The 26303-nt window shown below is 37.7% G+C and overlaps 1 protein-coding gene across 6 annotated transcripts in view; it reads left to right on the top strand.

The window, feature by feature from the left end:
• The window catches only part of COBLL1 (cordon-bleu WH2 repeat protein like 1), an 88795-nt gene that overhangs the window by 51324 nt on the left and 11168 nt on the right, over window positions 1–26303 (top strand). For 4 of the 6 annotated variants that reach the window (XM_072874543.1, XM_072874539.1, XM_072874544.1 and 1 more), the window contains exons 3-10: window positions 5449–5650; window positions 6569–6797; window positions 8510–8548; window positions 9456–9547; window positions 9676–9915; window positions 18725–18869; window positions 19486–19554; window positions 25090–25357. In XM_072874543.1, coding sequence (XP_072730644.1) covers window positions 5449–5650; window positions 6569–6797; window positions 8510–8548; window positions 9456–9547; window positions 9676–9915; window positions 18725–18869; window positions 19486–19554; window positions 25090–25357 — 1284 coding nt within the window. The remainder of the gene's footprint in view (window positions 1–5448; window positions 5651–6568; window positions 6798–8509; window positions 8549–9455; window positions 9548–9675; window positions 9916–18724; window positions 18870–19485; window positions 19555–25089; window positions 25358–26303) is intronic. The other 2 variants (XM_072874540.1, XM_072874541.1) reach the window with 2 other exon arrangements.

Genomic DNA, 26303 nt, shown 5'->3' with positions numbered 1-26303 from the left:
CTGTTTGCACGCTTTGTCATTTGCTAGAGTTCATGAGCTCGTTGCTTAGACATCAAATACCAGCTTGTTCACTAGAGCTGCAGTGGATGAGCTTTTGTGGATTCCACTCCCCACCCCCCGCCCCAGACTCCGTGTGATTTTTCAGGATAACTTAAATCTGAGGTTATATTTCTCAGCAGAAATTTTCTGAAATAATTGGTGACTACTATGACGCTTTATGGTGTTCTTGCTAGCTCGTTTACAGCAAGGAATATTGCCGTCTGTAAATATCGTGCCGCCTTCTGTTTTTAAAATTTCTTAAAGGTGAGACTGCATGTGTACACTGTCATGCAGTTCTCTTTCTTCTTTCTCATTCCCTTTGTCCACACTTATGTGTACTGTGTGCCCTCTATCTTTGCTCAGAACAAAGTGCCAGAAAGGAACGTTGCATGTATCTTCATTCGGTCAAATTACATTGTGTAGAATTACTCAGTGTTCAAGACAGGCCTCACAGGCTTTCAGGAAGCACGCACATTTCCCAATCAGTTTTATTATCCCGCAGTTACTGTTGTTTTGGTTTTTTTCCAATCAAGATACTGTATGTGATTGATTTCATAAATGGCCCTCTTGCAAACAGGAACCTATATTAGCACTGCTAGGCTCACTCAGAATGAGGGGAGATACTGTGCAGGACCTGCAGTCCACTGTGAAACATACTTCAAACTATCTTCTTCTAGTTTTGCTCTGCCTTGATAGTCGTATTTTGTGGACAAATAGGCAAGATCCCTCTAGAAATGACATAAGCAGATAAACTGCTAATTTGTCTCTTCCCTGTTCATAACAAGAGATGAGCAGCTTCAAAGGTCCCGAGGTGAGAATATCTTTTAAAATCTCATAGTAGAAAAACCAAAACTGTGACTTTATACAGCCATGTGCTCAAATGCTTTTAGTCCACTAGAAGAAACTTCTCTACTGTTCTCAGATGAAGTTGGGTTGGTTTGATCCTTGCTTGGGCATAGTGGATAGCAAAAGCTATGTAGAACAAAGCAAGACGTTACATAGATAAATATTCTGAGTGAGTAGAAGTAGGCAGAAGAGGATCAGAATGAAATCCAAAGGGGGTTTTAGAGGAAAAGATTACAAGAAAAAACAATTTTTGATCTTTGAGTTGTTCTATGGGCAACTAAAGCAAAAAAATGAGAGACTGAGAAAAGGAAGGAGGACTGAAATAGCTCATTCCGAAATTTCAGGCATGGATGGATTCTCTTATTTAAGCCTAGACACCGGTTTGTATTTTGTAGTAGTTGGTGATAGTGATTCAGTTCATCTGTTCAGAATCTGACAGTGGCATTTGCACTTCCCTATCACCAGGATTCCTGTAGTGGGGTCCAGGCAAACAGTTATTTAAAAACAAAGAAACAACCCCCCCAAAAGAAAACATGTTAAGAGCAAGGAGTGGCAGGAATTGCAGGTACACTGTTCAGAGGAAGGAATGAGTGAAGCTTTTTTTTTTTTTTTTTTTTTTTTTAATTGGAATGTTTTTCAGAGTGAAGTTTCTGAATCTTCTCCACTGGTTCTAAATACAGCATAGGACTGAAGAATTTTCTGCAGCCAAAGAAGAAAAATATAACTTGAACTATTTTATTTAGCAGCCTGATAATTTTAAGTTAGTTTTTTGTTTTCCCACAAGGAAGAAATGCAGAGTTTGACAAAGTTTTCTCGAAATTGACTAATTATTTTCAGTTGTATGCATCAGTAAATGAACTTAGAGATTTCAAGGGCCAATATGATAGTGACATGCATTTTATTTGGAAATGGTATGTCAAACGAATAGTTTTACGGGGTAGCATATTTAGGGCTTCAGTTTCAGATGCCTTTCAGAGAGACCTTAGCTTTGCTGAATTTGTTTTCTTAGAGTCCTTTGTGAGTTTCCATTTGATCCGTTCTTGAGTATTTTCAGTCATTAGGGTATTCTTAATAAACTGTTGGTTTACTCCGTATAGCTAGCTAGTGAATAACAAGCTTTGTGGTGTTGCCCTACTTTTCAAAACCTATTGTACTTACATTTGTTAGTAACAAATTCTGGGGGTTTTGGTGGGTTTTTTGTTGTTCTCCATGAAAACAAATGTCTCTTTCTCTTTAGAGAATAGGATTAGTAAATATTTTTGCAAGAAAGGCCATGAAGCTATAGGCCTATAGGCTTAAGTAATCAGAGGTCTATAGAAAGGGAAACTCTGTGTAGGTTTGATTTTTGGGTTTGGGTTTTTTTTTTCATCCCCTACCTAGGAATACTTTTGGTGGTTACTGACAGAATTTTGTTTGTTCAGTGGTGCTTACTGGAGTCTCATGATGGGAAGACCTTGTTCCTGAAGTTTGATTGTGTAAGAATGTCAACTTTTTTTTAAAGTAGCAAGTTTCTAGCCCTCGTTTTTGGAGAGGAGTGTAGAAACTTGATGCATTTTTCCTTTAAACACTTGATCCAGTATTTGAAGTGACACCTTTCGCTGTTGGTTACAAACATAACATGGTTTGATACATTCTAGATGAAGGTCATCGTTTAACTATCAGTTATGTGATGTAACGAGAGGCTGCTATTAGCCGCTTTTTATTTAGTCATGTTATTTAGTCAGGTAGGAATAACCAGAGGAAAATAGATGAGGGATGAAGGGGTGTAGGAATACATAAATAGATTTATGATCAAAGATTTCCAGAAAACTAAGTAATGTAATGAAGTTAAAGAAGTTGCAAATAAAGATTGTACTGAAATTAGATAAAGGAGGACAAGCAGCTGATGTACTCTGAGGCAGCTGATGAGCACTTTTTGGAGTTTTACTAAATATTATTTATGGAAGTGGTTAAATTTACTGTCGTATATGTATTCGCAAAAAATAGTTTTACAAGTTTTGGAGGATGTGATTACAAAAAAAGATTGCTTTTTGTATCACTGTAGGAATATCTGTGTAAAGCAGTTGTTGAAGGTGTCTTGGCCCCCAGTGGAGGGGGGGACTTAGTCTAGCATCCTCCAGTCAAGCAGGTCATTTCTGGAAGTACCAATGGAAAGCAAATTTGCACTGAATCACTGTGCTCATGTACTCATTTGCATGTACCTGTCTGTTGTTTGTGAGCAGCTATGTTTCTCACTTATCATTCTGTCACTTCTTGTGACTCTGGTGAACGTGAGGGCTTGCCCCTGTCATGGTGGTGCATTTCCATAGGACGGCTTTCTGCGATCTTTGCTTGTGAATTCTCGTCCTGGTCATCTTCGGTGGTCTTACCCTTCTCCGATAACTGAAGGGCAGCTTTTTAAAGCTAGTCAGTGTATAAAAATGCACCAGAAAAGAAGTAATGGGTAACTTACTGGATAGGCTGATAACCAGAAGGGTCATTGCAGAAGTAGTGTCTGCTGTCTGCTCTGGCTCCCTCCTCCCCTCCCCTGCCCTGCCCTCAGTGAAATGGGAGAATGACAGGATTTGCATTTGCAGCTCTGCTCTTATTAGGGTGAGATGGATGTACTTGTTCTATTAGGGGTTAGAAGTACAAGAAATAAAGTAGTTCCTTCTTCTTTCTTCTAATTGCAGCAGGTTGTGATATATGCGAGAGAAGAATTGAAATAAACTCTCTGGTGTAGCTATGTGAAAAGGGAGGAATAGTTATTTTTCTGCAGTGCTCAATGCATTTCTCATGGTATTCCTCAGGCTGATAGAAATCATCTAGATGAAGGCACAGGAGTATATTACATTCTTCTATACCTCTTCAGACCATCTGCTAGCTGCTTTTTGACACCCTGGAGCATCATTTCTGTATGTTTTTTGGTTTTATTGTTCCTCCTGCCTTTGTCTCCTGAGGCGAGTATTCTGCCACTTAATCAAGCAGAAACTCTCCTCTGGGAAAAAAAAAAAGTAACAGGTCTACAGTAACTGTATCTATCAGCTTTCAAACTGTTTCCATCTTCTGGAAGTGCAGCATGTGCCCCAGAGAGTCCAGCCCTGCTTCTAGAAATCAGAGGACAGTTTGCTTAAGGAGCACTTGTTCTTTAAGACCAAGTGAAAACAGGAATGATATCCTAGGGTTAATTTAAGGGGGGGAGAGGGGGGGAGCAGTGTTCACAGTAATTTCTGACATTGAGTCATTCTTAATTCTTCTTACAAAACCATATCATATAGAAGTCTTTTTTAACTTCTCTCTTAATAAATGTATTCACAATCTTTATATTATCTAGAATTCTGTGTAGCTTGATGCCTCTTTGTAGAAGCTATCTATTTCCACATTTGGCTGTGCTACCAGAATACTTGCATCTGTTATGAGATTACATCTAGAATTTAAGATTTCTGATAAAGCCATACCAGCCAAACCCTGTATTAATTTTCTCTTAGACACTTCAGTGTTCTTTTCAACATAGCATTTGATTGCTTCACAGACTTTTAAGTCATTTTCATAATATCCTTGTGAGACAGAGCAGGTGATAGATTTCCCTGTTTGTAGCTGTAACTGAGAGATGCAGAGGGTGTTGAAATTAAATGCTCCTTACAGATGATTACCCAACTCTGAAAATTATTGACAAATGACCAGTTCCAGTGACCTGATAGTACTATAACCTTATTCAGTTGCTGTGACATACAAAGTTAGGGTACTCTCCTTACCTTTGGTCTATTTAAACTTCTTTGACACTTCTGTTTAAAGTACAGCTTTAATAAATTTATTCCAGTAGCAACTGGGAATGTTCAGCCTATCTTAATATGCTGTCCTGCATGTTCTTCATTGAGCACTGAGAGAACAAGGACATACAGTTAGTGACTACGTACAAAAGATTTGGTTTGCCATACTTCATTGTGAAAAGGACATCCATTGCATCACACAGAGTTTCTCAAGAAATGGTATTCAACTACTATATTGTCATTTAGGTTCTTTTCCCCTGTCTGTATTAAACACCTGGCTCTCATTTTGGGATACCTAATGCAAGACCTCCTTAAAAGGTGACTTCCTCAAACTTCATTTCTCCTGCTTCCTCCAAATGGCTCATGCTCAGAATTTCTGGAAATAAAGTCCCTTGTAACCTCAGAATGGATATAAAAATTTCAAGCTTTGGAAGGAAACTGTTCTTAATGAATAGCAGGGCATTTATCACCACTGCTACAGTTTCCATTAAATGTCAAATGAGGTGGCTAATCCACATCTCCCTGCTGACCTCAGGAAAAGCATCTCTTCACACAAGCAAAAAATTTCCCCCTTTGCTCAAGCACTTGGCATACTTTTGTGCAAGCTGGTTTCTTTTCTTTTTAGTGGTGTTTTTTGGAGGCTGGCGCTTTTTTTTTTTTTTTTTTTATGTTGAAGATATTTAAAGTTGGTGCCTGGCAGTAATTATTTAGTCATGGAAGGGAAAGGATGACTTGAGTTAAATGTTTAGCAGCACGTTTTGTTATCGCCTGCTTAATTGTCGTCTGTTGTGACAGTTCCATTTGTCTTTTACAGGAAGCCCATGATGGACTTGCTGATCTTTCTCTGTGCACAGTATCATTTAAATCCATCAAGTTATACTATAGAGTTGGTATCAGCAGAAAATAGCCAGATTAAATTCAAACCCAACACACCAGTGGGAATGCTTGAAGTGGAAAAGGTGATTGTAAAGCCAAAACAAATGGATAAGAAGAAACCTGCTCCAGTTATACCAGAGGTGAGAACTAAAATGAAAGCATATTGAGAAATTAGAATCACTGTTGTATACAACAAGTTGAGCAGGTAGCTCAGCCTCTTGTTTCAGCTTTTCCTCTTGTCTCTCATCGTCTCACCATGCACTCCTGTGAAATGCTTGGCTCCATGTTCTTGATAACCTTCTCTTAGGTAAAATATATCTCGATTTGTTGCAGCAAACGTCTTTGCTGCCGAAAGAAGGAAACGTTACAATATTATTTGAAATCCCACGCCTTACTGTCCTTTTGACAAATTCTGCAGATGAAGCGTGGCTGAATACAGCCTTCCACAAACTGAAAATCACTAACTTGTACCATCTGTCATGCTGTGATATATATGCCCTTTTGATTGTATGTTCATTTTCCTTTAATACATACTGTACTTTTTTGTTGTTACTCGACTTTTTTTATATACCCTTAAGAAAGAAGGACCTTTTAGAAGTACTAAAGTAACTTCTGGGTGTTCTTTCCTCCCACCTTGTCAGCTGTATAGAAAAATACTCTTTCTTAATTTATCTAAAGCACTTACACAGGGCCGGGGGAGCTCTTCTGCTGCCCTTTTGCCTTCGTCCTCCGTGCGTGCACACACGGGCACTTGGGGCTCCTTGCCCGACTTCCACAGCTGCCTGATGTAAGCAGCAGGGCCTCTCGCTCCAGACCTGCACCCTGCTGGACAGGCAAGTGACAGATGCTAAAGGAGGAGCAGACTCTTCCAGGTGTTCTTTTCTTGAGTAGAAGGGAATCGCAAACTGGGTCTTAGTTTCTCTTGTAATGTTACTGAATCTGTAACACTGGTGAAGGTGGCCATAAGGGGAATCCGTGTGATTACTGTAAGGATGTTATAAAAATGCCAGTTGTTTCAGAATTTGTGCTGGTATTTATTGGAACTTTCTTCTCTTTAGCAAACGGTCAGGGTAGTGATAAACTACAAGAAGACACAGAAGACGGTAGTAAGAGTTAGTCCACATTCACCCCTTCAAGAACTCATACCAATTATCTGTAGTAAATGCGAGTTTGATCCTTCACACACTCTGCTGTTGAAGAATTACCAGTCTCAAGAACCCCTTGATGTGACAAAATCTCTTAATGACCTTGGACTAAGAGAATTATATGCCATGGATATCAGTCGAGGTAAGATAACTTTTGTAAATTGCACTTATAGAAAAGATAATTGCTTACTATTTCAATAATGTATACATTTTGTTGGGTTTTTTTACTTACGAAGAAATTAATTTCTAGCAATTTAGTACATATTTCATTAGTCTTCCACAAAAGTGAAACTGGAACAAGTTTACCTGTACTTATGTTTGAGAAGTGTTATATAAAGGTTTTCTTTTCTAACAAAGTGTTAGGTACCAGCAAAGGTGGCTAAGTACACATCATCACTTAAAAGCAACCCCTTCCTTCCCTTCCCCACCCCTTCCCCAAAAAGACCAACAACACTGTATTTCCCTTAGCTCATAGAAAAGACATAGAATCATGATGAGCTGAAAAGCACAGAAACATTAGAGAATTTTAGTTTTGTTTTAAAATTATTTAAAATTTTAAAAGTCTTAGAACATTCTGATGGTGTTTGTGTATATTTCCGAGTGCTGTTTGCTAATTTTACAGATTGTGAAGGAATGATAATTCTCTTTTTAATCGTGGTCCAACAGGGGCACTATGAACTAACTTCCTTATATTTGTACAGAAATTCCTATGCCTGGTTTTAACTTCGGGTGTAAGCCTGTCTTTTTCATGAAGGGTTTCTTGTACTGTGATTAAAAATTCTATACAGTGTGGTTTGTTCTGTTTCAGGCATATTGCACAGGAAATTTTACCTCAATATAGAATGCCGTAATATTGGCTCATTCCTGTTCTTGACCACTGTTCTATTTGCATGTTTTCCTTTCTGCTCTAAAACTTGGGGGGGTTTGTTGGGTTTTTTTGTTTGTGTCTCTTCCCCCCTTCTACCTAAATACAGTAACCTTATCACTTGGTGGTTACGGTTTCAAGAGTGCTCTCAATTACTTCCCAAAGGCCAGTTATCTTGAAGAACAGGAGAATGACAGATTTGGAAAATATGTCCTTTTCCCATGGAGAAAACAAGAATGAAATATCTTTATCTTCTTCACTGGAAAACAACATATTTTTACTTGCCTAAAGATGTTACTTGGACTGCATGTGCCCATAGTGCATTGTCTTGTTTGTTGTCTGGCTACTGCTTTCATCTCCAGATTGGCAGAGCTGCCTTTTGCACAGTATGATGTGTGCTTCATTGGAATGAACAGGCAAAAATCCTTAGGAGGGAATGCAAGGGCATATACGCTTTCTACAAGGCAGTGCCCCACTAGGAAATTTAGATACGCTTCAGTTCTCATGACACAAAATAGTGCATTTCAATTTTGCAGACAACTTCGAAGCTCTGAATTTTCAGCTTTGTTTATGAAAGTAAATGGTAAGGTATACCTTTACTTAATAGAATTTAATTTCAAATCTTATTTTATTCAGATTATATTTTAATTATACATTTCTCTTTGTTTTCCAAGTTTGGACTGCCTGACAATCCAAAACTTACAGAGCAAACTCTTCTATATACTAGTTTTCCTCTTTCCTTTGGAAATATAAGTGGACCCTTTCTCCTTATTTACAAGATTCCAGTCTGTGTTGCATGTCTTCAGGCTCAAGTGCTTAAATGGCTTATAGCATTAGGTAGTAAAGATACACATCCTTGTACCTCAGGAAAGTACCCAGTTAGTTTTTCCTAATGTTGAAGATTCAGCTTGGCTTTCTGTGTTTGTAACTTATAACTGCATCCTTGATTCAGAATCACATTTTCTGTCTTTCTTTTTGTCTTTCTGTAGCCACATCACCAGTTGATTTAAATTTACCGTCTTTGCAAGGTACGATTTACTGAAATAGGCAGTGAAACTGTAGCACTTAAGTGACATTACCATCCATTCCTATTATAAGATCTGCTTAACTGTGACATGAGTAATTATCTCTGTCCTATCATAAATGCATATTTAAAAAGATAATACAGAAGTGGATATACCCAGCTATATATAAAGTATTTCTGCATAGTTTTACCCTAGATCGATTGATTAAATTTACAGTCACGTTTATATTGATACTTGTACCAAGAGCCCATCGTGGCCTTGCTGATTTCTGTTGCTTATTGCATTTGCATTCAGTAGGATTTCTTTAAGAAAGTCAAATCAAAAAAGTCAAAGTAAAAATTAAAAGAAGACAACCTTTAGATTCACAGTTTGTCTGCATGAATAAGATGATGTAAAGAGGATAAATTCTGCACGATACCAGAATGGACTTGACTGTCTTTGCTATGACTGCCATGCAGTTACGTGTGCAGCACCTATCAGGTGTTTCAGTGATCTTTCTCCATAGTCATACCATGTGCAGGCTTGTGCCTCACTTGTCCCACTTCACACTTTGCTGTGAATTTAAACTGTTAGGAATCGAGAGCTGGAGAGGCTGATCCTCTTTTTCCCTTCTACAGCCTTTGTGATACGAACCAGAACATATGACAAGTGGGATGGGCTGGATTAAGTGCTGGGGGTATTAATAGCAGCTGAAACTCATCTATTCCGAGTTCTGAGAAAGACAGGAAGAACAAGGATGGTAGGAAACCTGTTCATTTTGCACCGTTTAGAAAAACTATTAATATAGGTGATTTATGATGTGTTTTGTATATCCTTCCAGGAGGCTTATGACAGACAGTGAAATAGTAAGAATGCAGGAGAAATAATCTGTGCAGTAAATAACATCTAGAACTATTGTTTTCTGTTTTAGACTCCTACCAATCTGAAAACTTAGATGTGAAAGAGAAAGAAAACAAAGGATTTTTCAGCTTTTTTCAACGAAGCAAGAAGAAAAGAGAACAAGTAAGATGTAACTTTGTATAAGCAAAACTTCTAGAAACATATTCATATTGAGCAATCAATACCGTTGCTTGTTCTCCAGAAAGTATAAGTAACTTGGATTTTTTTTTTTTCTTCCCCTGCACCCCAAGGCTGCGAGTGCCCCAGCAACTCCATTGATGAGCAAGCCAAGGCCAACATTTATCACAAGATCTAACACTGTTAGCAAGCAGTATGATTCAAACACTCTGCCATCTGAAATGCCGAAGAAACGGAGAGCTCCTTTACCGCCTATGCCAAACTCTCAGAGTGCTCCCCAGGAACTTGCACAAGCCCAAGTCAGTCCGGCATCTGATATTGTGAAATCTAACAGCCTTGATAGCAATGAACAGGTTAGTTACATTTGCTTCACTTTCTTAAATCAAGAAGTTTAGATGACATAATCCTGATAACCCTGTTAATGTCTGCTGAGGCTTGAAATAAATGTGAAATAAAAGTGTAGTACTTGCTTTTAAAAATTTTAGTTTGAAAATAACTACCTAAATTGAAAGATTCGTTCCTTTTAAACTGTATATCCTGTATCCAAAGTAGCTGCTGTATTTTGAAAAGGCAAAACCAACTTCTTATGTAAGTTGGTATTGTGAGCACCTTTTTGTTCTTTTCAATGAATAGTTTATCTATTTAAATGTGAGAACATTGTCTCACTTCATCATATCTAGTAATTTATGTTTTGATATTTCCAGTCATTTTTAATGTTTTGGTTACATGTGATAGAGTGGTTTGTTCTTTACATTACATTACTAGAAAAAGGTGGAAGTCTTGGGAAGTAGTCTTAACGTTCTTGTGCTCCCAGCAAGTTAAAGTAAGGTTTTATTTTAATCAAATAGGGATGTATTTAATTGAAGCTATGAGATGAGGGCTACATATTTAAGTAACCTATATATTCCATGCAATGCAGAAAGTCTGCCAACAGAATTTGGGAGAATGCATTAAGTATCACCCTGGTATTGCACATATTGTCAATTGTGAATTCCAATTAAAGATCAAGGCTAAAATTGTCATAATTTTTTTTTTATTTCATACTTTGCTTAGAGTTCAGTATATAAAGGTGGCCTTTAATAAATGAGGTTATTTATTAAAAATACAATACAGAACTAAATGAAATACAAGTCTGAGGGATTAATTTTGTGTTAGTCGGAGACAAGAAATTTCAAACCATGACTTCCTTTATCTTTATACAATGATTTACTCTTTCACTGATGCACAGAACCACAAGAGAGCACTGTTTAACAGAAGTTCTGAATTTGTGTATTGTGTCCTGCTGAAAAGCTTTATCATTTGAAGAAGACAAAGGTTTCTTTCTGTATTTTAATAAAGGGAACTTTGGGGGAAAAAAATCATGATCTTTTTTTACCTCATCATGTTTGTCTTTTAATTGAATTCAAATTTTTTGAAAATAATTTATTAATGTCAACATGCTTTAAATGATTAATATCCTGTTATGTCTAACAGTAATGTATGACTGCTGGGCTAGGATCTGTCACTCAACAAAATTGCTTAGATTTATTATTTTGTACTGACATTTCTTATTCATCTAAAGTGATTTGACTGAAGTTGAATAGCTCATGAAGAAAGGACAGAAGTCCAGATTAATTTATATTTTTGTGTGTATTTTCTATTTTGTACTACTTTGTGCAGCTCCCTTAGAACTTAGAAGCCTTTGGCATGTGTTTTTTAAGATGACTCCTGTTTCATTCTGATTTGATTGCACAGTGATTTATCAGATAATACAGAGCTTGGGACTTAAATATGGGCAAATATTTGCTCTGTGCTTTGAATTTTATTAATTCATGTAAAATATTTTGTCTTTTTAATATGTACTTTCCAATAAATATCATCTAATGAATGAATTTGGACTGCATAGTACATATTGCTCAACTTGATCAGGGAACTCTTAGGAGGGATCCTATGAGGGACTTCCTTGGATGATAAAGCTACTCCTTGCAAGAGTGCTGAGATATTTTCAGACAGCCTTCCTGCAGCACAAGAGTGGTCCACTCCCCTAAGTGGGAAAAGGACTTGGCATAAAAATAAACAGTACCATTTAAATGTGCTACTGAGAGAGCTCAAGTGCAAAAATAAGGATGTGAGGGATGGAAAGGGGACAGAGCAATTCCCAAAAAGAAATACAGAGATACTTCTTAGACATGCAGAGATGCAGTTAGGAATGCAAAGGCAAGGCTGGAGCTCGAAGCGGCAGGAGATGTCAAGAATAACAAGAAAGGCTTTTGTAAGTTAGTGGCAAGAAGGCGGCCAAGGATGAAGGATGAGGTCATCTACCTTCATTTTAGCAAGGTGTTTGTCGCAGTCTACCACAACATTTTTTGTTGAAAAGCTAGTAAGGTATGAACTAGACAGATGAACGACAAGGTAGGACAAAAACTGGCTAAACAGCTCAAATGGTGGTGGTTAATGGCTCAAAGTCAGACTGGTTGTCAGGTGGAGTTCTTGAGGATTTGGTAGTATGGGCAATACTGTTAAATATCTTTATAAACAACCTAGATGATGGAATTGAATGCATCCTCAACAAACTTGAAGCTGACACCAAACTGGGTGGAGAGGTATGTACACCAGAAGAGCCACCATTCAGGGATACAGTGACAGGCTGGAACTGCATGAGGTTTAAAAAAGATGCATGTGAGATTCTCTATCTAGAATGAAATAATCCCAAGCACCAGTACAGGCTGGGGTCTGGCTATGTGATCCACCTTGAATCCAGTGTACTCAATACTTTTTAGGCCACACCTGTACTACTATGTCCAGATTTGGTTCCTGCAGTTGAGGATAGAGATTAAAAACAGACAAGATGACAACAACAACAACAAGTCCAGTGCAGGGCTACCGTGATGTTTAAAGTCTGGAGAACGTAAATGTTCAAAGAAGGCTCAGATGGCATCTAATTGCATTCTTCTCGTACCTAGAAGGTGTTACAGGGAAAGTAGAGGTATACTTTTCACAAGGATGCATGGTGACAGGGTGAGGACCAATGGGCACTAGTTGCTTCAGGGGAAATTCCATTCAGATACAAGAATAAAACTAATCACTGTGAGAACAATTGAATATGGGAATAGGTCACTCAAGAGAAGTGGTAGAAGCTCCCTCGCTGGAAATATTGAAGCTGTGTCTTGACAGGCTCTGGCAATAACCTCATCTAAGACCTTGTGTTCAACAGAAGCTTGGACCAAATGATCTCCAAAGGTCCCTTCCAACTTAGACTTTTCTGTTTTGCATGGGCGAATCAGACTCCTGATTATGTGCATACGGTTTTGAAAATCAGGAGAACAGGAAAAACAGAATATCTCCATCACTAAGAGAAACCAACAAATACTTGTATTTGCTGTGAGATCAAGCACTGCTTGAGTAATGCTGGCAAGGGGAAGATTTGAAAGCTTGTTTCTCAGCGCTTCCACTGAAGTCTCTAAAATAAACGAAAAGGTATCTCCAGCTATTGAGACTTCTGGTTTCAATTAATTGTAAAATAAAGGACAGTTCCCTTAAAAACATAAGGTGCTAGGCGAGGGACAATGTAAAATAATTTTATTTACATAAAAATGTCATTTACAGGATTCGCAACTTTATAAATGAAATTGGACACTATTTAAATACATAGTAAGAATCAGTCTTTATTCCAAGAATTGACATTCTAAATACAGAATTTGAAATGAAACATACAAGCATTGTAGAAAAAAGTCAGTTTTGATGGTTGCACAGCATTTCATCATCTGTATCGTGTGCATTAATGTTTTCTCAACCCAAAGTGACCAATTTATACTCATTTAATCCAAGTCAGTTCTCAGTAGTGCAGCAAGTACAATGGTCACACTAGATCACAATTAGTTCATGTAAACAATATAAGAATTTGGTCTCTCATATTCTCCACTGTTGAAAATGTGCGTCCTTCTGGTAGGATTTAAAGTCTCTTTCGGGTTGCTCCCCAGGCTGATTGGTGTGTTTGCTGGGCTAGTTAGTATGTCTGGGAGTTTCACTGTTACTGCAGTGTCCCATGAGTTAATTTACAAAAGTTAGGATATACTTTTTTTTTCTTAAGGGTTACTTTTTATCTGCTTTTCCCATACAAGAAGCATTTCCTTGCAAATCATACTGCTTTTAAGAAGGCCTAAGTTCTGAAGCCTGCCCTTCAGTTTATTTGGCAGACTGGATACATACTTTTATTTCTTCTGTGCACCAGGATGACCTTCTGCATGTGCCTTATTATGAACAAATCTCTTTTGTAACATCCACAAGGAAGACAAAGTGAAATGTCAGTTTTGCCTGGATAAACTGTTTGCCTGGCTTTGATAGAAACATGCCAAAGTAGTAACATCAGACAACAGTGAAATGAGCCAACTTTAAGGGAACAGTGTTCTCACTGTTGTCTTCCTTCAAATTCACAGTGTATTGTAGTCCAATTTCTCACAGTATGAAAAAGGGTTTTAATGTTTACCTCCTACAGCTTCTCCACTTCTTTTCCCTTAAAAAAGAAACTGCTTTCTCTTTATATGAGCAGTTACACTCTGGTATGAGGGTTGGAATTTTTTCTGCCTCAATTTCAGAGTGATTATAGAATTAGTTTTTGGAGATATGTTCCATAGGGGAGTGTTCCCCTATTTTTAGGGGAGAATTTAGTACAATGGATGTAAGGGTAGCTTTACAAGTTATTACATAGCATGATTTGCTCATTCAATGAGAGACTTGGAAGATGACTAGTAAGCTTAAATAGTTAATGTTTGTCCAGCAAATTTCTACGTTAAATCAGATTGGAAATGAGCATGTTAGTGTCTAATACTGAAATCCCTCACTTATTTGTCAGTTCTAATTTTGGGCAAGATGACTCTTGCCAGAAGTATGTTTAGAACTAGCAAGTTTAAATACACTTGCAAGTAGAGAGGACTCTCAAGGGTATTTGCAAAGTGCTGTTGTATAATGCAGTATATGTATCTTCACAGTTTTCATAAAAGTGGATGCAATTTTCTAGTAATAACACTTCTTTAAAAGAAAATTTCTTTTAAAAGAAAAGCATTTGATTATGTCCAAAATGCCATTGCTGATTTTCTTCCTAATGCTTTATTTATAAAAACTAGACTGTGATATCTTCATTTGATCCCATGAATGTTTGTCTCCTTGCACTGTTTTCAGTTATTGTAAAGGAGTGTACGTAAACTATGCTTGGGTAGGAACAATTAAGTGGAGATTTTTAGTCAAAACATTTACAGTTTTGAATGATGGATAGAACTTCTCAACTGTAGAAATATAGCTTGCTTTTATTTACACAATCCTAACTCCTAAAGAAATTGAAATCTCCAGTCTACACCTTAGAAAAGAAAGGGAAGGAGAAGATGGGAGAATGGGGGAAGCGTGGGAAGCAACTAAACTATGCAGTATTTCTGAAAAGATTTATTAGCCACTGTCACAGAACAGCTTAGTTAAGATTTCTGGGAGGGATGAGTTCCATGCTTAAGAAGTTACACCAGAGGCTCGGTTGCCTGAAACTTGATGGTCAGCCCTTTAAAGGAGAAGTTGGGCAATGATGCAGCGAGCACTATGATCAGGGAGGTCTTGAATAGAGCCAGTGTTACCTGGGAGAAGACAATGCTCAGGACTACCTGTTTGCTCTTGCTGAAGTTTGCATGAAGATCACTTGATATGATTTGGATGTCATTCAGAATTGGTGGTGAACATTGCATGCATCTACTTTTCAGTATACCAAATGCGTAACCTTGTCCCTTGGTTGTATTTACTTCTGTACCGGCAAGTACGTAGATAAATCGTAAGTAAAGAGAGAATAGTAATATCGGGTGTTTGGACAGAGTAACACCAGCTGAGTTTCTCCAAATATATTCTGTATGTCCTTTCTTTCCAAGAGATCAGAGGTGTATTGCTTTCTCTGTAGTACTTTGGCTAAGTTTAAGTATTTTGGGAAGCTTAAGTTATGTAATAGAAATTGAGTTCATTAATCATTGTAAGAGCAAATGCAATTTTTTTTCCTGTTACTCCTTGGACATCTATTTGCTGCATGCTTGTACAAAGGGAAGAAAGAAATACTAGCAACAAGGCTAGCAATGTGCTTTGCTATCCCAGTCACCTGTATATCTTCTGTTAAACCTAGTTATCTATGGAGCAAGAGCGCTAGGTACTAGTGGTATGAAAATGTGTATATAGTGGCCCTTGGTGTAAGGTAGCTTTCCAGCACACTGAAGTGCTCCACTGCCACTACGTTCTTTCCTAAGTACTTTTCTTTTTTTTGCCTTCCATTCCAGCTGCAAAATTACTGTGGCTTAATTACCTTTCCTTTGCTTTTTGAAATGATAAGAAGGGCTGGGCACCATGTCTGCCACTGCTTACAGAAGCTGGAACATGAGAAGCACTGGCCTCTACGAGTGTCTGCTTGGGGTGGTGTGGGATTTGGTGCCAAATTTGTCTGTACACATTTGAGGCTAAAAAGCTTCATATCCACCCTTGCTTGTTCCAGGATGAGGAGGGTGTACAGTGTTAAAAGTGGAACTCCTGCATATGTTGTGGAAGTTATGACAGAGTTCACTGGTGTTTCTGCACAAGGACGGTTAATTACTTTAGTGATTCTAACATGATTTTTAATTTAAGTGTAACTGATAAAGCACTGGTTATCATTGGCAGTTGGTATGACACATGAACACCCAGATGTATATTGCAAAACTTTGTCAGATACGTCTTAATAACACTATTTTATTTTTTTTTCCATCTGTTTAAAGTACTATTTTCACATTACAGCCTTTGTTAGGATTTGAAAGCTCTTAATATTCATATGTTGAATAATTCCTGAGAAAATCTGTTCAACACTTGAACCTTAACTGGAACATTTAGTATTTTCTCAAAATCTCTCTTTGCAAATTGCTTGTTTCTTTGGATGCAAAGGGCAGTAGAAAGGCTTATAAAAATCTTCTAGTAGCATTTGTGCTCTTATGCTGAGAACATTATTTCCCCCCTACACACATACTCTTTCTGTGCAGGAGGGAACTCTGGTGACATCTGTTTAGCTGAGCGAGTATGCGCAGAACTCGGTGCCAGCCAAGTCAGCTGAGGGAGCCTGTGCGAAGCAGATGAGGGTGCAGACCTTTGAACAGAGAAGCAGTGTCTTTGTGCAGAACAGAGGGGCTGCAGCTACCGCAGAGGAGAAAAACAGAACTGCCCAACAGCAAGGAGGAAAGTGATTTAACAGTAAAAAAAGCCTCATTTGGGGGAATAATACTATATTTGGCATCCCCTCCTGCATAAATTCACATGCTGAATACTATTCATTCATTTTCTTGTAGAACTATTTGGGAACTGTGAATAAGAAAGTATAAAAGTGTAAAGCGATTTTTATTGTGTGACGTTTTAATCTAGAAACTGTTTAAAAACTATTCAAGCATGCAAGTATTTTTAATCAGGTGTGGAGTGCTATGTCCATATCCTCTGCTGTTCCTAAAAGAACATTTCGCCTTTTGCTTTGTTTTTTCTCGTAAAAAACCTTGAGTCCTGCTTTACTGTAAAAGGTTTGAGTTGCTTGCTTTGGCATTAAAGTGATAGGTAGAAGAATTGTGTGAACATTTTGGACAGTGTTGCTCCTTACAGTGCAGTAAAGTATCCAAGGGATCTGTCATACCTGACATCGAGATGGGACAAAACAGATGACTGAGTATGCCCAGGGTAGCTCAGAGGATGGTTTTCACTGTCCCAGTTCGTTCATTCAGGTATTCTGTTGAGATCTGACAGGAGCTGCCGAACACTGCTGCACAGACATCTTGTGCTAGTATCTTTTCTCTTGCAATTTTCTTTATAGTTTTGATTGTGTACAACCAAATACTCTAGCTTTTGGTCTTCAATATTTCCCTTACTGTAGGACGTGTATCTGTTAGGTGGTAGCTTTCTGTGATAAGCATCCTATTCCATGGATATTGACATGGTCAACAATTCTGTTGTCAGTGATGTTTTTGAAAGGATCGTCAGTGAAACAAAAATTTGTAGGTGGATTTATGCCATCTCTGTTCCTCGATACTCTGCTTTGTGAAGTGGGCTGGTTAATTGAAGCACAGAGAAGTTCTCTGAAGATGGCCCCACGTCCAGTTCCCGTGTGGATCCTTCTAGCGAGAAATGAATGTCACTGCTGGATTTTGTTATATCATCGAATAGACAAGTGATAGGGATCAGAATTACTACAGAAACAGGCAGCTGTGTGTAATGCCAAAATACACTCCTTTATTGCTGGGATCCTGAACGTTACCATTCTAATAGATGTGGAAATACAAGGTTTCTTCAGCATAAGGCAAGCTGCAGTTAAGAGTGGTAGGCAAATCTACAGCCACTGTCTTTTTGAGACAAAGAAAGTATTTTAAAAAAAATTTAAAATGCAATCGGACTGCTATATTGTAAAACCATGAAGTCTTCAGTAGATAGCCTTTCTCCATTTTTTAACAGTTTTGATTATTTGTGAATTAAGAAAATTTTTTTGTCTTTTGCTACAATAACGAGGACATTATTACAATTTAACATCAGTAGGTATTATAATTATTGCTATTACAACTTACTACAATTTAACTTCAGTAAGTATTATGATTATAAGACAGTTCTACTTTCCAAGATAAGTTTTGAAAGCTGGCATTCAAAAAATTTCTATAAAAGTTCAAGTATTTCAAGTAGAGAAACAAAATCCTAACAATTATGTATACAGCCCAATTAGGACTGCTCTTGAAGGAATGGAGAAGGAAACGTTGTGTCGTGTCATTGCACTGGCGTGTAGCTGAAGCTTCTTTCCACAATGATTTTTAGCTACTTTTAGAAAAGAATTATTTGGGGTTTGTAGAATAGCCTTCAGGCATAAAAGAATTCAAATTCTCTTTTATACTATATGTAACAACTGATTTTTTTTAATTATTATTATTTTTTTTACTGCTGTGTCTTGTACCTTGTAATTGAATATATTCAATTACTCTAGAAAATCTTTTTTTTTGAAAACTGCTCCTTGGAGGAATTAAGATGAGAAACATAATACGTTTGCTAATAGGTATATACTCTCTCTTTCCCAGATGTATATTATAAATACTTTTGGAGAATAATTACTAGAGCTATTTGGCTGTTTTTCTTTGATTGCTAATAATCTTCTTCCTCCCCTGTCTCCCTTCTTAGGCCCCTCCAGGATTAGTACGGAAAGGTTCTCTGCCGCTCAGTGACACCGCTTCCGTGAACTCCTCTCTACGGAGGACGAAGCGCAAAGCACCCTCACCACCCTCTAGAGCACCAGAAGACCAAAGTGAAAGCAGTAATGAGACTGGTAATCTTTTTATGCTGTTTAATTGGGAGGCAACAGAAAGTATGGCAATTTGGCTAAACATTAAAGAAATACTACCTTATGAGATAAGAACTTCAAGTAAAAATATGAGTGCCAAACATCTTCAGATTGTAAGGAGCGGTAATACTACTTTATGAGATTGGCTCATGTAGTGTGAGAAAGTAGGCAGGTTTTAGGGCATGCAGATCATAAAAAAGCAGAAAATACCAAATTAATTATAGTTAGGTTAACTATAGCAATTGTGTTTGTGTTAATCAGATGGACAGCTTGGGGTGGGGAAAAAAGATTAGCTTCCCTGGATCAGAGAAGGCTTAATAGGAAATGGGCTGAGAAGAAGAGTTTTAGAGAAAGTTTTATATTGTTCTTCTGTAATTCTTCTGTTTGAACAAAAATTCAATTCTCTTTGGTTCAAAAATACCTCAGAGTTGAGATTAAATTATCTGGGAAATGTGACAATGAGCACTGGTTGCTTAACAGAAGGTGCATTTCTTGAAGAACTTGCCAGCCTGTAAGATCACAATTTAACATTTTATCTAGAACTTTTGTTGGTGCAGAAATTGAGAGGCAGTAAAAAAGCTTGTTACTCGACTTTTTGCAGTAACAGAGTCGACAGAATCAGCCCCTACTAAAGTGGAAGAAAGAGCCACCGAAATGCAGTCTGAAACAGGTTGGTTCTATTTCCAAATGCAGTGATAAAATCTACCTCATAGCAAGCGGTGATAATTCATAGGAATAAATTACTGTACTATAGATGTGTCCTAAGCATAGAACTAATATTAACACTTCAGTTCAATTAACTTTTCCTTTGAAGTACAAATATGGCTTTCTAAAATACAGATATTTTACCTTTACTGTCTACAGAAACACATGAAATATATTTTATATTGGTCTCTGTGCTTTACATTTAAGAAACTAAACATTATCCCTGTTTTCCCTCCTCCCTCACAAGCTGTAGACAAGAACAAGCCAGAACTTCTGTGATTTTTGTATACCTCATAACAAGCCTTTCAAAAGCTAAAGCCCAGTCTTGCTTTCAGAACTCCTCCTTGTGCTGCCCTTGACCTGCATAACCTCAGGGTAGGAGCAAATCTGTGCCTGCCTTTTGGTTTGCATCTGAACAGCCTTTGAAAACATAAGTTGTAAATATAAACTGTATGCATAAATAGTGTATACATTAAATCATTTGTCAGGTCGTATGGAAAAAATGTAATATATAGAAGTATAGCTGTTTAAAATACAATTCTTTAGCTGCTGAACATACTTTTTTAATTTATGCAGTTTGTACTGTTAAGTACTGTTGTTTGTAAGCATCAGACTGTAGGGTTCAGTACAAGAAATGGCATCTAGGAGTCTTCTAAAATTTTAAAAGCTTTTAGAATAATCAGTGCCAGTGCAGTCTGGAAAAATCACTCTTCAATGTATTTCACTAAGAACGAAATATATAAACACTAAGCATGTGGAGTGCCACTGGCATTATATGAGACTAAACACTCAGTTTCTGTGCTAGTTGACAGGAACTCTTAAGCAATTTTCCACCTATTTTATTCGGGATGCCAATCAAATTGGTTGGAGTGGTAAAACACAAATGTACCACAACAAGAGCTGAAAAAGTCACCTGCCATCCTAGTTCTCTGGCAAAGGGGGGGGGAGGGGGAAGAAGATCAGTAATCAGTAAAATTGGGCTTGGCTTGTGTTTAGGCCAATTTATGTAAATTGTCAGAAAAGACCTTTAATAGAAATAGTATGTAACTTAATAAATGGGAAGTATGAACCTATACTGTGCAGTCTGAAGATGTAATGAAGCGATAACCTTTCCTTTTCCTAGTTGTTGTAGCAGATGAAGGAGGGTAGTCACTTCTAAGTGAATGGTTCTTAATGATGTCTATTAATACTTAATTTTCTGTGTTGAAAACTGTTTATTTGCATGTGATGGGTCTAAGATGATGAGCAAAGTTATCTTACTATGATTTAAAATCAAGTTTTTTTGGTTTTCTTGAGCTTGTTTCTATCTTAAGATTGTAGATCCATGCTAGAATTTCTGCATTTCCCATCACTGTAATGTCCGAGTGCTGCATAGATGAACAGCCCTGAACTTCATAGAAATGGCTTATTTGCTTTTCCATAGATTTAGGAACCTCTGCTTGAGGCATTTGAGTTTTGTAATTAAATATTTCAATATAAGCTGTAATGGAAAGAAATAGAAAAATGTAGCCATCTTCACTGGGCTTGGAACAGTCTGTATTGAGCCCCAGGACTTAATTCTGCAGTTAGTGACAGTCTCCACTCTCTAGTTCTGCTGCTGATGTCTTCGTGCAATGTCCTTTGCTGAAGACTTAATGCAATGTATTTTTTTAAATGTAGAGACAAGTCGCATAGCACAGCTTCATTGCCTTTTTTTTCTTTTTCTCATGGGATACTGCTGCTCTCTGGTGGCATCTCTGAAACTGTCCTGAGGCCTATTTATAAAGGGTCCTTTTAGCAAAGCCCACCATGCTGTGAGAATTAATATTCACCTGCAGCAAAATAATTGCAGTACACTTGTCCTATTCCTAGTCTGAAAATTATGCAGATTTGGGTATTGTTTTAAATAGATAAAGTAGTTCAATATCTCTTTCATTGCTAAGTTGGACATAATTTTAACTTTACATAAACTCAGTAGTTCCTTCCGTTTGGATTAATGCTGCTTTGATTGTCAGGCTTCTGGAAGCATTGTGAGGTTTTGTTCAGCTGTGACTGGCATTCCCAAAGGAGTTCTGTTATGCATTGCTACTTTAGCAAATATAGTATTGCCTTCTGTCCTATAATGAACCATTGCAAATGTTCAATAAATGTTATTTGGTGTCTAAGTAGCGCATAGCTAATAGACATGTGTACATCAAGTGGAACTACGCTATATAATTTGGAACAGGCAACATTTCTGTTGTGAAATGACAGTTTTCCCATAGTGTAAAAACAGACTGTACCTTGACAAAAGTAGTTTGAAGGCATACATCTACTAGAATAAACATTTAGAGAGAATTAATTTGAACATTTGGGATTATAAACAACAATTTTTTTTTCAGTTATGATTTTTGTTCCCCTTCCCAAAGCTTAATTAATGCTCAGTCTTTTTTTTCTAAGGAAGAGGGTGAAATGGTGTTTTAAAAAACATAATTAAAAAATTTCAGATTTTTAAATATTTTCTCATCAAACCAGTCCCTTGATATAATCATCTTGGTTACAGTATCTCTTAAGCACCTTTTTAAAGACTATGGAGTCAAGAGCAAAAACACTGGCAGATTTGCATGATGCAGTCAGGCTTTCTGGCTTTGGTACTTAGAAGCATAACGGCTCAGAGAGCAGTGTCAGCCTGTTCCCTGTTGTGCAGAGAGTATTCCTACTGACTCCAAGGAGACTTGCAGTTGGTACGACAGTCACCTTATCAGGTACGTCTTCACAATGGCATCCTGTAGGTTTTAACAATGTTCTCCTAGGGCTAATTAAAACTCAATGACTAATGTTCATAGAGAAGAAATCATACACAGACAAAAATGCGATTTATGTTATATATGTACTTACATACAGAGTATATAAGCAATAAGGCAACAGTATTTAGCCAGTATTGCCATAAGTACTTCCTAGTGGTATGTTGCATATAAAAACTCGAAACTGAGGATTTGGAAACAAGTCATAAAATCTGAACTGTTCCTCTGGGGAGTTAACTGCATGATGTAAGTGAAGGATGGCTGTTAAACGTTGTTTGTGTATCAAATGCATTCAGACTTTATTCTGCTGCAGCAGTGGTGGCCCAGGTCTAGAACGAGATCCAGTAACAGACGAAAACCCACAAGTTGAAATTAACTCCAAGCAAGGCTGATATCATGCTGACAAATGAAGTAGAGCACTTTGGAAAAAGTGTGAGGGTTGGTTTTGTTTGGTATTACACATTTGTAGGTCAGGTTAGTCCACTCCAAAGCTTGGAAGTGTTCCTAGCACAGCAAAGGACAGACTTTCACGTAGCAGGAATGTCAGCAATGTCTCCTACCAACTCAAGCTAAGTTTCCGTCCCATCAGTATAGATACAACTCAGCCTTTGTTATACTTCTCTCCAGAGGAAAAGCGACAGAGATGACAGCAATGGCTGTCCATGAAGCCATAGCAACTCCAGAATGCTTCCATTTGTCTTGTCAGAAGTCCTGGCTGTGCTTTGTTGTATAATTTGGGTTTCCACAGAGTATTTAGACTGAAGGTCTTAGTCTTTGTTCGTGTGGCTGTTGATGGCTCAGGCCCATGGCATAATAGCTCTCATCGGTGAAGGAGACAGTGTTCTTGAGAGCTGGTTATAGGCTGTGGAATAGTCTCAGCAGGTTTGATGTTTGCCCACGTTCTGTCATGCTTTGTTTGTGCCTTGTGACATACATATTTACCTTTGCACGCATAAAATCGTTCTGCTATCGCTAAAACCATCTCCCAAAGTATTAGGCTGCTGGCATGACTCTTCCCTAGATGGAGATGAAAGGGTTTGGCAGGGGGGGAAAGGAAGAGAAGGCCCTTACTGATAGTAAATTCCTAAGGAGTCCCTTTAATACCAGTGTGGCATATTGGTATGTACCTGTGCTTAAATCACATGGAAAGAGCTCACCTGCACCACTTTGCTGTCTTGCCCCTCTTTCCCTGGGGATCTAAATCACCTCTGCATTCAGCGCTATGACACATGTTGATCACATTGCTTAATGTGTAACTACAAAGCATTATTACAAGAGTGCAATACAAAAAAGTAGAATTAAATAGTAAAATGTTTGGCTTTTGTAGTTGCTCTGTAACTGAATGAGTAACTTTGGTATTACTGAACTCTTAACTAATGACCCTATTGGAAAAATCAAAGGTTCTGTTCTGTGCTGAGATTTTCTCCAATATATACAGTCCTCTATTATGTTTCTATAACAGTCTACTTCTAGAGAAGTACTGGAAGCATTGCAGGATACCGGTCTGTACAAAAAAAGGCAATGTAAGATTTTTTTCGTACTCTGGGATCTGCTACTTTCCAGCATTGCTTGCCTTAAGCCAGTATTTTGTTTTCATTGTTAGCCTTGGTTTACACTTGGAAATTTACTGATACAACTTAGAGAAGTCTGAAACCTAATTGCCCAAGTGCAAGGCTTGTGCCTAACAGGTATTGGTGCATGCAGAGCTGACAGGAATACCCTGGTCAGGTCCGGCAGAGTGCACTGCTTGTGGGGCTCAGTTGTTGCCAGTAGCCTTCCATGGCACCATATTGCACTATAGGGATGGAATTACTATTTTCTTTGTGTTATAGAATGCAAGTTGCAAAGCCAAGAGGTTAATTGTATGGTCTACTTACTAATATTTGAAAAATGTGAATCATCATCTTGTTGTAGGAAGACTCCTGGCAAGGAAGTAAAACTAGAGATGGTTAGTTCCTCTGGAAATCAAAATAGGTGGATTTATTAGTTTAACTTCAGGTACACTGACTTACGTGTGTCCTAATCCAGTAACTAAACTTTTTAGTTTAACTATGCTCTAGCTGAAAACTTAATTATTTTTATGGATTAACTCTTTTCTATGTGCTTTATTTTTGTGCACTTCTACTCTAATGCAGGGCACTGCACAAGATGCTTCTAACTATGTTTTAATACACTTAAGATAATTATGGGAAATTTTTGGTAGTGGTGAGCAAACTTGTTCAAACCATGCAAAACTGAGATTTGGTTTGCTCTTTAGTTCTCTAACATACCTACTCTGATATAAAGGAACGATGTATTTTAAACCTCATTGGAGAGCTAATAGAAGTATTAAGAAATCTGGGCAAGATAAACTGTCTACCTTCATGAAATTTAGAATTATGATATTGTTAAATATATTTTGATCTATCCTAATCCAGTACTTGGGTTAAACAAGGAAAATGTTGTACAGTAGTTACAGATGCAGAAACAGATGGACAGTAGCATGGCGATGAGCATATTCTCACATGTAAAGAGAGAGAATTGGAAAGAACCAGAAAATACTGTGAAGTTAAAATTCTGAATGAGTCTTTTTTTTTTTTTTTTTGTGACCCGAATTATGAAGAGAAGTCTCAATTTTCCATCTTCAAACTACTTAGGCTGACTTCACCAGTCCCTTTGTATTTACACCCTGCATTGAGAGTTGTGGATTGTTCTGGTTTTTGGTTTTTGGTTTTGTCTTGTTTTGTTTTTTCTTTCTGTGAGTGTAGGTGTAAGGAGCACAGAATACAACCTGGAAGAAATTGATGAAAGGGAAGAGATGAGTGTGCAACAGAGAGAGGACAGGGAAAGTACCAATACCTCTCTCAGGATAGGAGAGGTTACTGCAGCCTTCAGCTCTGCTGAGGTACCACTGGAAACTGAAAAAAAAGATCCTGCTTCATCAGCTCCAGTTCCTGGCAGTGTTTCTGTAGACAACTCACAAAGCTTCAAGGAAGAAAAACAAGAAAATATGAGCACAGATGGCAAGTAAGTACGTCTTGTGACAAAGAAAGGAGCATTGGGGAGGGAATGGAGGAGGCAAATAAAACGTAGAGTGCTGTTTCATTGTGGAGCGCAGAGTAGAGAATTGTGAGAGAGGAATGAGCTTAATATGCTTAGCTTTCATTGTAGCACTCTTCTGTGCAACAGTAATTCATGAAGCTTTTCAACAAAAATGACAAAGAAGCGTTCTGCAGGCTATTCTGTTTAAGCCTCCCTTTCCTTACTACTCAAACAGCCGGCCCCCAGAAAAGCCAAACCCAGCTCTAAAATACCCCGCATATTTACTACAGCAGTGTGCTGCGAAAAAAATTGGATTGATTAGTCAAATGAGAATTTACAAATTCATTCTTACAGTTGGGGAAAAACAGGTAGATTGGCCATTTCTGTTCTTCTGGGCATAGTTATCTACTGCTTGCATAGTTGTTTTGGTTTCAGTTTTTCTTTTGTCTTTTCCTTATATGTTAGCCAGTTGTCTTGACCTGACTCGATCCATCTGCTCTCAGGAAAATGAGTTAATTCTGCCTTTTCAAAGAATAAACAGATTAGTTTCCTTAACTGCTCTTTTTCCCTTCTGGTGATGCTGCCCTTCAGCATGTTTGTTAAACTACCTGGCTCAGCAGGTTTCCAACATGAGTTAGTGCCTGCTTGAAATAAATGTTGATTGTCCAGAGAAGTCCCATTGTGTTAATGTAATTCACTATTTCTCTGTTCCCTGGGGCAACTAAACTGGCTACTGTTCCCAATTTAAATTGAAAGAACTATTTCAATTATTGTACTGAAGCCAAAATGTGTGAATGCTCTAGTAGCCAAGAACTTTCAAGGTAGTATGGAGAGCTTTAACTTGTATTTCAAGGGGCTTTTTTGTCAGTCCAAGGCCAAATGGGGCTTTGCAAAAATCTTTGATGCTCTGTCCTGACACATATTGTGCCAG

Source organism: Ciconia boyciana, chromosome 10 (genome assembly GCF_034638445.1).
Source record: "Ciconia boyciana chromosome 10, ASM3463844v1, whole genome shotgun sequence".
Taxonomy (NCBI): Eukaryota; Metazoa; Chordata; class Aves; order Ciconiiformes; family Ciconiidae; genus Ciconia; species Ciconia boyciana.
The sequence above is the reverse complement of the archived record's forward strand: the minus strand, read 5'-3'. Positions and strand labels throughout refer to the sequence as shown.